The 12,652-nt window shown below is 43.0% G+C and overlaps 1 protein-coding gene across 2 annotated transcripts in view; it reads left to right on the top strand.

Moving 5' to 3' along the window:
- The window catches only part of PDPN (podoplanin), a 29,057-nt gene extending 17,830 nt beyond the window's left edge, over positions 1-11,227 (top strand). The window contains exons 2-6 of one of the 2 annotated variants that reach the window (XM_045777944.2): positions 1,416-1,546; positions 3,441-3,567; positions 7,786-7,824; positions 8,403-8,508; positions 9,497-11,227. In XM_045777944.2, the coding sequence (XP_045633900.2) occupies positions 1,416-1,546; positions 3,441-3,567; positions 7,786-7,824; positions 8,403-8,508; positions 9,497-9,503 (410 nt within the window). In that variant the 3' untranslated portion in view covers positions 9,504-11,227. Of the gene's footprint in view, positions 1-1,415; positions 1,547-3,440; positions 3,568-7,785; positions 7,825-8,402; positions 8,515-9,496 lie in introns of both variants that reach the window. The other variant, XM_045777943.2, reaches the window with a different exon arrangement.
- Positions 11,228-12,652: the final 1,425 nt, after the last annotated feature.

The following is a 12,652-nucleotide window of genomic DNA, read 5'->3' as shown; positions in this document are numbered from 1 at the left end:
CCCTCCATGCATCAGCAAAGAAGTTATGATCCAATATTAATTCGCCGTGCCTTTGGCTGGGCTTTCTAAGCATAGGGAGAAACAAGGTATCTTAAGGCAAGGACTGGATTGCCGACTTGAGCAGAGCCTGGATACAAACATCTACTCTTTAATTACACAACGAACTCTCCAAGCACCCTCTCCCTCTTGCTCCTGGGATGTGTATGCTTGCTTAGTTTGCAACTGTATTTAGCCATGGAGTTTCCAGAGCTACTCTGAGTACGGGGAAGGAGCCTGTGGCCAGTGATTCAGATTTTTAACTCGTGAAAGGGTTATTTGATGAGCTGAGGTGATGCTCCTGCTTGGTCGTGATTCATCTGGATCGTTGCGACAGAGGTTAAAGAAAAGGCCACTGTTGCTATCTGTCCCGCTCCCCACACTCCACCTTGGTGCGGGATTCAACCTGTTATCCCACTCCACCCATCCCCTGCTTCTCTGGGAACCTTTCCCATTGGTACAACAGGGTCATCCACTCAGTGTTAATGCAGAAAAGCCCGGGCCAAGGGCACTGAGGTCCCTTAGTAGCATAGCTCTCTGTGCACTAAGACTTCTGTTGGGTATCTTGGCACCGTTATGTACATTACTGACTCTCCCCCGTAGACATTAACCTCAACTATAAAATTAGAGGTTGACCTTACCTGTGAGGTCTGTGGTCAGAGCCACTGGTTCCCATCATTCAAGGAGACTTCGGTCTCAAAATTAAATGGAGAACAAGCTTGATTTTTAAGAGATGGGATCCGCTTTGGGACATTCTGATTTGTTATGTTTAAGAAAGAGCCTGCAAACTGGTATTTTTAGAAATCTTTCCAGGTGACTCTAATTTAGAATTTTTAAAAAGATTTTATTTATTTATTTTTGCAAGAGAGAGACAGAGCATGAGTTGGGGGGGGGCAGAAGGAGATGCAGACTCCCCACTGAGCAGGGAGCCCCGTGCAGGACTCCATCCCAGGACACTGGGATCATGACCTGAGCTGAAGGCAGATGCTTAACCAACTGAGCCACCCAGGCTCCCTTAAATGATATTCGATTAACCCGAATGCACTAATTGATTGTATGAAATGGCACCCAGAAGAATCTGGTTCGTTACTGAAAAGGTGAGGCTTCTATACCCCTGACATCCTGCCACAGTGGGGAGAGGCTGGTGGCTTCACCATTTTGTACTTTGATCCCCCTTTGCTTTGCTATGGAGACAACCAGACCATTGCCTATGACAGAGGTGCAGCAAGGAGAATGTGGTAAGCTTCACAAATGACACCCCCGCCCCTAAAAGTAATCCCTAAAAGAAATGGTAAAGAAAATAATCTGATTGTAGCTGGTCAGTTAGGTCTGCCCACACAATTTCTACCTTAAGCCCTGACCCAGTCTTTCTTTTTTAGCCAGCACAGTCCGGCCAGAAGATGACATAACACCAGGTGTAGAAGATAACATGGTGACCCTAGGTGCAGAAGATAACATGGTGACGGCAGGCACCAGCGAAGAGCCTTATGAGTCTGGCTTAACAGCTGCGGTGAGTGTTCAAGAAGAGGGGCGTTTGCTCCATAGGCATGCAATCATAGGCAAGGATATTTTATGACCGTCTTATTTCACTTAGCATAATATCCTTATGGTTTATCCATGTGAAAATGTCCTTCCTTTTTTTTTTTTTTAAGATTTTATTTATTTATTCAACAGAGATAGAGACAGCCAGCGAGAGAGGGAACACAAGCAGGGGGAGTGAGAGAGGAAGAAGCAGGCTCATAGTGGAGGAGCCTGATGTGGGGCTCGATCCCACAATGCCGGGATCACGCCCTGAGCCGAAGGCAGATGCTTAACCGCTGTGCCACCCAGGCGCCCCAATGTCCTTCCTTTTTAAGGCTGATTATTCCATTGTACGTCTGCACCACATTTTGTATATCTGTTCACCGGTCATTAGGCATTTGGGTTGCTTCCAACTCTTGGCTATTGTGAAGAGCACTACTGTAGAAATGGATGTGCCAATACCTCTTCCAGACCTTGTTTTCAATCAGGTATATACCCAGAACTGGGATTAATAGGTCATATGGTAGTTCTAGTTTTCATTATTTTGAGGAACCTCCATACTGTTTCCTGTAGTGGTTGCACCATTTTACAATCCCACAGTGCACAATGGTTTCAGTTTCTCTACCTTCTTGCCAATACATTATTTTCTGTTCTTTTGAGAGTTGTTATCTTAATAGGTATGAGGTCATAATCTCATTGCGGTTTTAATTTGTATTTCTCTAGGGATACTGAGCATCTTTCATATGATTATTGACAATTGTACATCATCTTTGGGGAAAGGTCTATGCAAGTCCCTTTGCCCATTTTTGTTTGTTTGTTTGTTTGTTTGTTTGTTTGTTTGTTTTGAGAGATAGAGTGTGGGCTTGCAAGCTGGGGGGAGGGGCAGAGAGAGAGGGAGAATCTTAAGCAGGCTCCACTCTCAGCATGGGGTACAATGCAGGACTTGATCTCATGACCCTGAGGTCATGACGTGAGCCAAAATCAAGAGTCAGACACTCAACCAACTGAGCCACCTAGGTGTCCCCTTTTAGCCCATTTTGAATCAAGCTATTGGATTTTTGTTGTTAAGTTGTGGAAGCTCTTCATACCCTTATCAGATATATGATTGGCAAATATTATCTCCCATTCCCTAGGTTGTTTTTTACTCTGCTGATTGTGTCCTGTGATGCATAAAGTTTTTAAGTTTAATGTGGTCCCACTCATTTAATTTTGGTTTTGTCGCCTGTGCTCACTGGCATATTTGTCGAATGCTACATTGGCATGAACTTTGGAGTCACAGAATCACTTTCAAGTCTTCTTGCTTGTTGGCTGTGTGAGTTTGGGCATGTTGTCTAATCTCTCTAGGCCTCGTTCAGACTATAGGACTAATAATAGGAGTTACTTTGCAGGGTTGTTTATGGAGTAAGTGAGAAGGTCTTTAAAGGTCCTAGCACACAGTAAGCGCTCAATAAAGGCCAGTTATTACTCCAATTGGTGGAGGGAGGGCATTGAAAGATGATACAACATAATATGTACCAAATAAATATGGGGAAAATACCATTCAAAACAGGGAATGCCATTCAAATTCAAGAGAGAGAAAGAATTAAAGCCTAGTGACCTGGTATTTTTTGAAGAATGAAGACCCCATGAAATCAATTTTTAAGATTAGATTAGATTAATCAATTTAGTCATGCTAAATATTTGGTATTTATTTCTGGAGTGCATTTGGTTTCATTCCTGTCCCTACTCTGTCGTTTCTGTTTGTTTTCTTGTTTCCACTTTATAAATTTATGTCACATTTTATATATTTATGTCACTTTAAATCCTTTTCTATTGTAAGTTTGAGTATATATTTTAAAACATTAGATTTTATTTCTCTTTTGCCTCATTTCTTTCTCTAATAGGTGCCAATAAATAGAGAGGGTGTAACAGACCTTCGCTTAGAGGATAGGACGACCGAAAGCACAGTCCGTGCCGAAGAAGAAAGCCAGAGCACCACAACCTTGAACGTAGTGACTAGTCACCCCACAGGTAAGAAAACCAGTTGCCCCCAATAGGTGTTGATCTTCCAACAATATCCACCCACAAATCTACCAACAAATACCCACCCACAAATCTAATGATTAGTAGGGCACGTACTGGAATGCTAAGAGTGAGTTCTAAACCAAGCCTTATGTGCTGGGTTCAGAATTCAGTTCATAGTGTTGCTCAGTTGAATTTGATTTATTGGGTTGCTGAACACAGCTCTCCCCTTTGAATGACAAGTAATTGATAATGTCTCCACAAGGGCAAGTTAGCTACTTGTTTCATGTTGTTGATGGTAAGTTGATACAATGTTACGCTAAGACCTTTGTGTTGATACCCAAGAGTGGAAACCTTGACCAACCTATGTAAGTTGTAATAGACTCTATACTTATATTTACCATCTCACACTGAGTTCATGTCTGTACACATGGAAAAAGAAATTCTAAACCAGTCTTACCAGGTTTGGCTGCTGCACTTTGATTCATAGTTGGCACCTGCAGCAGTGTAAAAGGAACACTGTCTTGGGTCTTCGCCATTATTTGAGGTGTAGACCATCACTGAGAATGAGGAAAAATCATTGCCATTATAGCTTAGCAATAGAAAGAGATAGCCTCCTATTTCTAGAGCTTTCTTAAGAGAAATGCAGTTGTTTGGGATTTTTATTTTAAAATTGCCTTATTTTGTAGTATATGGGGTGGGAGAGGAAAAAAAACAAATCCTCCTATAACTGCAATGAGTGCTTGCTAATGAGCAATTTTAAAGATTTTATTTATTTATGTGAGAGAGAGAGAGAGAGAGAAAGAGAGATAGCCAGAAAGAACATGAGTGAGGGAGGGATGGAGGGAAAGGGAGAAGCACGCATTGAGTGGGGATCCCCACACGGGGCCCAATCCCAGGACCCCAAGACCTGAGCCAGAGGCAGACGCTCAACCAACTGAGGTACTCAGGCACCCCGCTAACAAGCATTTTTATATAAAATTATATATTATTTTATCTAGATAGGCGTTTCCATCTTTAAATGAAAGTAAACATAAAGACCTTGCCTAAATCAATGGTTCCTCAAATCAGTTATGTATCTGAACACCTAGAAAGTTACTTTATTGCTCAATATACATTTCTAGACCCAATCACCACTCTGGTTTTAAAAACTCTATAGCACTTTGGAGGATTTTTTTAAAAATTGCTTTATATTTGGGACACATGGCTAGTTCAGGTTGGTGGAGCATGTGAGTCTTGATCTCAGGGTCATGAGTTTGAGTCCCACATTGGGCATGGAGCCTATTTTAAAAATAATTTTTTAAAATTGCATTATATTTGTTCACACAGCATCCATAGCAGCATCATTCACAATAGCTAAAGCATGATAGCAACTCAGGTGTCCATCAACAGATAAATGAATAAATAAAATGTGGTATATACACTTAATGGACTGTTATTCATCCCTTAAAGAGAAGCACATTCTGACACCTGCTACAATATGCATGAAGCTTGAGGACATCACGCTAAGTGGAATAAACCAGTCACCCAAAGAGAACTACTATATAATTCCACTTCTATGAGTCAAATTCACAGGGACAGAAAGTAAGATGGTGGGTGCCAGGGGGTCGGGAGTTAGTGTTTAATGAGCATGCGGTGTCCGTTTTGTGAGATGGGAAGAGTCCTAAAGCTGGATGGTGGTGATGGTTGCACAAGAATGAATGTGTTTCATGCCACTGAACTATTAAAAAATGGTGAGGACAGTAAGTTTTATGTTATGTGTATTTTACCACAATGGGGGGGGGAAGCTTTATGAATTGCTTTGAAAATAAAGCCTAAAGGTCACTCTGAAATGCTGAAGAAATGGTGAATATTTAAACACCAGATAGAGGGGTGCCTGGGTGGCTCAGTCGTTAAGCGTCTGCCTTCAGCTCAGGGCGTGATCCCAGAGTCCTGGGATCAAGCCCCACGTCAGGATCCTCTGCTGGGAGCTGCTTCTTCCTCTCGCACTCCCCCTACCTGTGTTCCCTCTCTCGCTGGCTGTCTCTCTCTCTCTGGCAAATAAATAAATAAAATCTTAAACAAAAAAAAATAAAATAAAATAAACACCAGATAGAACCAAACAGGGCTAAGCAAAGAAAGAATCATCAATATAATTGGTCATTGGAAAACATTTCAGAATTCTGGAGAAGAATTGATCATTTGTGAAATGAGTTGACAGCTCATTAGCTGCTGAAAATGGAGTGTTCCAAGTTGAGTATTCTTCCCATCATACCAGGATACCTCTCCTATTCCTTTAAAACAAAAATCTCAGTTCTCTGGCAAAAACACATGATTCCTCTCCTGCCCTGTCTCCTGCCCCACCCTGTCACAAAAAGTGTGACTTAGGGCACATTTCCACATAATACGTCAGTGTCCCAAGAAATTTTCACATGTGAGTTAAAATGGAATTATAAGCACTTGGTTTTTTAAGAGGTGATTTTATTAGGGCAGCAGATGTCTTTCCCATGAAACACCCAAGTACGATGATGTTCATGTGTATGACGCACTCTCATGACTACGGTCAGTATAATTGGGCTGGAGCTAAGGAGGATAGAATTAATAAGCTCTAATTTGGTAATGAATCTTCCACATTTTTTGGTAATATGTTTTCTGACCAGTGTTGTCACTGATGGTGAGAATGATGTGTTATAAGTCTGGAAATCAACAGCCGCCATGTTAGGATGTGTTTTGACCTTCTTCTACTGGTAGCTGGCAGCCAAAGGAATGACATTTTAGGAGTGATTCCATGATATATTTGTTCTGGGCTGGCCTCAGACCCACCAGTCTTTGAACCATTTTTTTTTTTTTTAATCATGGGATAGCACCATCAGCTTGAGCTCCATGTAAATGCTCCAGAGCCATGGCTTCAACTCATGCTGGCAGAGCTGGGTTCAGGAACCCTTATCCTAGGGCCATCTTGAAAAGGTGCCTTTTTTTTGAAGAGAGTCTTGGTACAAAGACTTCTTTCAAATCCATGCATTAGAAAAAGTAAGCATCTTGTAGATGATGCTTTCACCTTTGATTTGAAAAGCTCTTGGTTATCTGTAGTATTTGCACGTTGTGAACCACAGTTCTACGGTGGGACCTGATTGACTTCTCTCTGTCGTCCCATTAAATGAAAGCCTCTTGACTTTTCTCCATCTGCAAACCAGGTAAACGACCACCAGCCAAAGGAGTTAAGGACTTGGTATGCAAAGAAGGTGATGGGAAAAACAAAACCCACCAAAAACGTTCACTTTTATTCTTATTATTATTTTTTAAAGATTTTATTTATTTATTTGACAGAGATAGAGACAGCCAGCGAGAGAGGGAACACAAGCAGGGGGAGTGGGAGAGGAAGAGCAGGCTCCCAGCAGAGGAGCCTGATGTGGGGCTCGATCCCATAACGCCGGGATCACGCCCTGAGCCGAAGGCAGATGCTTAACCGCTGTGCCACCCAGGCGCCCCAAAACGTTCACTTTTAAATAGGCATTGTGTAAAATTATCTGAAAGAAACTCACAACTTTATTGCTTACTTACTGTAAGTTGATAACTCAAACCCATGGGACAGGTAAATGAGAATATTCACATTGTAACTATTGGACTATGTTAGGCTGCAGAGAGAAATCCTGACATAACAGTGACATAAACACAAAGGGTATATTCCCTCATTAAACTTAGCTGGGCATATCACTGCCTTATAAGACATGGATTTTGCTACTAAAGAAAAAGCAGGGAACTGATATCACAAGACGAATCACAGTCTGGGCCCCATCTGCCAGAATTAGAGTATATTGCTCTCAAAATAAAATCCTTCAAAATAAACGTTATCGCAGTGGATGAGTTTTCTATGGTCTTGACATTGGACCAAGAATCAACAGCCTTGGCTTCTTTTGTTACCTAAACCTCTGAGACTTTTTGGACATTCCTATAGGTCAATTTCCCTGACTCTGCTCTCTAAAGTAGATGAGAAAAAAGTAAGGTACACCAAAGTACTATGGAACCATAGGTGTGAAGAAACGTTCGGAAATTCAGTAATAATAGTTTTGAAGACAGAATCCTGTCGGAGCTTGCTTAAAAATCCTCTGATCCACTTTATTTAAGAAATTATATTCTTTGCTTGTGTCTTGCTACCTTCCACTTAGGGTAAATTCATCTTTTGCCAATTGTTAAATTACAGTTATTATATCCTAATAATTCTGTATCATTACATCTCTTTCTTTACAGAAAAAGTAGGTGAAGACACAGAGACAACAGTTGAGAAAGGTAGGCTAGATTTTGTTATCAAAGTATTCTTATGGGAGTTTTTAAAAAAATATTTCTTTGAAGCTAATCTTTTAATGAATTACATTCTTTCCTGGATTGTAGTCAACAAGAGCGGTATACAGAACCCTCTGAGAACAAGTTTCAAACCTCTTCTAAGAGAGAAAAGAAAATTGCCTGTATTTGAAAATATGCAAACCACAAATGAGTCTAGTCACTTAATGACAGCCATGGAGAATGGTGTCATATCACAATTTATTGTTATGAAGAATGAAAGTAAGGGCTCATTTAATCCAGCATACAAACACTACCTAATAATTAACAGTGAAGCCACCCAGCATGAATGGTATGCTTGATAGATTCTGAGACCCAGGAATTTTTCCATTCATAAGGGGAGGGGATGAGAGTAGCCCAAATTTCATCTCTTCTAAGTCAACTCCCACTGAATAAGGAGAAGCAAATTAGAACATGATTTGCTCTCTTCAGTGGGGCAGGGCAGGGGTATTGTTTATAAATGACACATTTTATCACAAGCATATCATTTCTCTGGGGCTCATGCTTTTTTTTCCCTCCTCATTCAGATGGCCTGGCGACAGTGACCCTGGTTGGAATTATAGTTGGAGTCTTACTAGCCATTGGATTCATTGGTGGGATCATCATTGTGGTTGCTCGAAAAATGTCAGGAAGGTACTCGTAAGTAAATAACTTATACCCATGTGGTAGGTAAATGAGAGCAGTCATATCTAGAACTCCAACCTTTGAGCTAATAGAAACCTAAATAAGGATCATGTTCAGGGATGTCTGGGTGCCTCGGTGGGTGGAACATGCAACTCTTGATCTCGGGGTTGTGAGTTTGAGCCCCACATTGGGTTGTAGAGTTTACTTTTTAAAAAGTCATTTTTAGAAGCCCCTTACCTCTGTGAGGACTACGTCTGAAGTTTCCCCAGGAAAACAGGTATCTACTTGGTCCTTCTTAGATTCCAAGAGAAGAGAGTTAGAGCCAGAGATGGCTTTTGAGTTGACTCCTACTGAGAGCTAACCAAATTTGACCTCTTGTCCTCATTTTTCAACGAACTGAACTTGAAAGAAAACCCAAGCCAAGTTTCAACTTGTTACCTAATTGCCCGGCTCCCAGTCATCAGAGGGAGGGAGCTGGCTCTCAGCAAAGCATCCATTGCAGAGCCCGGACACCATTCTGATGAGAATTCTTCTGGTGGCGGGGTCCCCTCCCTCCACTCCTGCCCTGCACATACCCACACGCATGGTAGTGAACTTCTAGCAGTGATTATTGACGAAGGGAAGGAGTTCTTTCTCTTTATGAAAATTCAGAAGATTCAAATTCATAACCAGAGGAACACTTTTTCTTATTTCTGTTCGGGAGAGGATATATAATAGGGGGTGGGGGTGGCAGAGAGGACAAGTGCTATATAACTGGGGGTTGAGGGACACAGCCCACGAGACAGTTGCAGATTTATGTGTTTGGAAATGCCTGGGAACCTGACCCTGGCTGTGTGAGGGCCAGGCATGCAGGAGGAGTGAGCGCGGAGAGGAGAAGAGCTCCAGGTTCCAGAATTACAAGATTTGTACAAAAGGACAATAGAACCATGACTCACAGGATCACTATTTACAGTGCCAGTAAGAGAAGTGACAGTCACCTTTTTCATTGTTTTCACAGGCCCTAAAGAGCTGAAGAATTGTGCCCTTCTACCAACACATTTAAAAGAGAGTTTCCGACTTCCCCATCCCTGAACACATGGGAGAAGATGACCCATGGAAATCACTTGGCAATCCCACTCCAAATCCATGGTGATCCCTCCACTCACCAAAAGTAACCCAAGGAAAGACATTCACAAGACTTGCTCCTCTAAGCATTTGTCTTTTGAAAATATTTTTAAATATAAATTTTGTAAAAGATGATTTAAAAGACAAAATGCATAGAAAATGGAGCAAAGCCATGTACACTGATTTGTAACTAAGACAATATAATTTAATCGATGTTAGAAATTATAATCCTGTCTCCGTTCTGACCATTCTGTTATTGTTAAAATGCAATCGAGTCTGGAAATATTTATACCAACGGAGTCCTTGAGTTTAGTGCCAGGTTCGTAAGTGGCATAAGCTTGTGCAATCTCCTCGCTGTTGAAATGTACACATTCCAGTCTAGGCTGGACTGTTTTTAAAGCCCAATTTCATGTGAATAATTAAGTAGAAAATCTGAACTTGTATAATATGTAATGAACAACTGCCTTTCACCGGCCCAGATAAATCATTTCAAAGGCACCCATGTTAGATTATAAACAGGAAGTCTATAGTTTGGAGAAGGGATTTTGTTTCTCACCATCAGGTCATCGGGCAGGCTCTAGGCTGGCTTATTGCCTTCTCCAGCGATGACTTGGCGACTCAGAGATTTGCTCCTACCTGCCGCCTCCTCTTCTCTTGCCCCAGAGCTCCTGGGGCAGCCTTTCTTCTTTCCAGGACCTAAGCCCTTCAGACTGGCTGCTTTGTTCTGGAATATGGAAGTCTTAGCCCTGGATGCCAGGGAGACTGCTGGAGGCCCAACGGCGCCCGAGGCCCAGCTGTTCCAGACACCAAGAGCCATGGTGGTCCCCAAACAGAAGGAAACCCTGTGTGTCCCTCTGGCCTGATTACTTTCTGCCTCCGAGCAAACATGTGGGACACAAAAATAATCCTGTAAGAGAAATTTTAAGAAAGCAGGTGGATTTAAAGCCTGGACGTAAAAATAAAAGAAATTCCCAGTCTTCGTGACATGTACCACACACTTCCGTGGGGTCATCGTTGAAAAGATATCAAAGTAAAGGAGTCCACGCTGCCATCTGGGGTGGGCACCACCCAGCTCAGCACATTTCTTCCCGTAGGTCGGCTGACTTCTTTTTCCCCAAACACAAAGATTTATACTGAGCAGGCTCTGTCACGGTTGTGGTTGTGCAGGTCTGCTATGCTCTCAACGTGTACAAAAAAGTAAACTATCCTTTGGAAAAGCACCGCCCATTCCTCTCTTTCTTGCAGCAACGCGGGGATGTTAAACAGCCTGCCCTTCTGTTACCCAAGTCCGGCTGGTCCACCAACCCAGGGTCCATATTGGAACACCCGCTGATTGAGAGAAGGGGCTCTAGAAGGGCTTAGTGTGCTTACGTATCCTTCTGTTCCATCGCTTAGATTCCTGAACAGGAGTCAGGGACAAAGTCCGTTTTGTCTTTTGTGTCCCTTCTTTTTTTCTCTCACTGTGAACAATAACCGTCCGCCCCAAGTCATACACTGGACCCGCCACCTGCTGGGACAGGACTGTGGGTTTCTTGGTCACATCTGTGTTGGTGCTCAATGCAGTGTAGACGTGTTTTAAAATAAAACAGATGATTGCGTATAACAATGAGTCAGACCTCTGATTGGAAAGATCCCATCTGGGTCACACTTCAGAACAGCTCCAGATTAGATTATCAGTTATGGAAACATCTGCCTCTTCACTTGATCGGGAAGGAATTGTAAGTGGTTACAGGAAAACCTCCACTGGAAAGAAATACAACTACGTCTTTGACGTAGGGCTCTGCCAAAGTGGAGAGGTGAAGGTCACGCTGAGGAATGGGATGAGACTTCTTTTGCCCTCTGATCTCAAAGGGTTAACAAGGTCTTGCCTGGCTCCTGATTTCCCTGCACTGGATTGGAGCCGGGTCAGGGAGCCCTTACACCTGCTCCTGACAGTCCTGGGCAGCCTGTCCCTCCGGAATTCCTGCTCCGGGGACATCTCACTGCCCCCTGGCCCTCGGCTGCAAGTGCTCTGCCTGGTCTAACAGAAAACTAGCCATGTCCACCTAGCCCCAGAGACAGAGAAAGACAACAGGGCTCTCAGCTAGGTCAAGTGCGCAGTCACCCCCTTACCCGCTCCCCCTGCAAGAGAACCGCCCCGCCCGCTCATGGAGCTGCCAGGGCTGCTGGAAGTTCAAGGGAACAACTGCGTCTGCTCTCCCATCAGAGGCGCCTGGGAGCAGGCATGCTTAAGTTAACTGTGCCAGACGAAAGCCTCGTTTTACCCCCTGCCCCGCCCCCCTCTTTGTTTCAATCCAGGAGAGCCCGTTGAAAACCCGAGACTTAGTTCTGCCTCACGGGGCACTTTAATGACCCAGGAGAGAACAAACAATTGAATTCCTTGCTGCATCTATCTGCATTTTCCTTCGTATTTACTTAGTATTCAGGGCATGGGGCTGCTTGGGACAAATTCTTCCATGGGGAAAATTGTGCATTCGGACATTAAACCTTTTTTTTTTTTTTTTTTTTACTAATTAAAAGTCCAGTGAAAGTGGGGAAAGCAGTTCCCCGAAACATGGCTGGGTTGGGCACCTACTTGGAATGCACAGTTGTCCACTTGTGTGTCTGTCTGAGGACTTGCCTTTCGCAAGAGACGGCACTTCTCTGTCCTCTTCCTGAAGCTTAACATCAGGTTAGAATGGGTCAGAGATCCTGGATTCTTAGAGTCAATCAATGTAAATGATGTGGCCGCAGTTAATGGGCAACAATGCAAAAAAAAAAATTTAAAATCTCGGAGTTGGGGGCCCCTGGATGGTGCAGTCGGTTAAGCATCTGGCCCTTGGTTTTGGCTCAGGTCGTGATCTCAGGGTCCTGGGGTCGAGCCCCATGTTGGGCTCTGCGCTCAGCACGGAGTCTGCTGGAGATTCTCTCTCCCTCTACTCTGCCCCTCCCGCTCATGGTTTCTCTGTCTCTCTCTGTCTCTAAAATAAATAAGTAAAACCTTTAAAAAAGTAAAATAGAATAAAATATAATCTCAGAGTTGAAGCATGAAGACTGACCCACTGCTGTG

This window comes from Ursus americanus, chromosome 33 (assembly GCF_024610735.1).
Source record: "Ursus americanus isolate L20-20 chromosome 33, mUrsAme1.1.p, whole genome shotgun sequence".
NCBI lineage: Eukaryota > Metazoa > Chordata > Mammalia > Carnivora > Ursidae > Ursus > Ursus americanus.
This window is presented reverse-complemented; position numbering and strand designations above follow the sequence as displayed.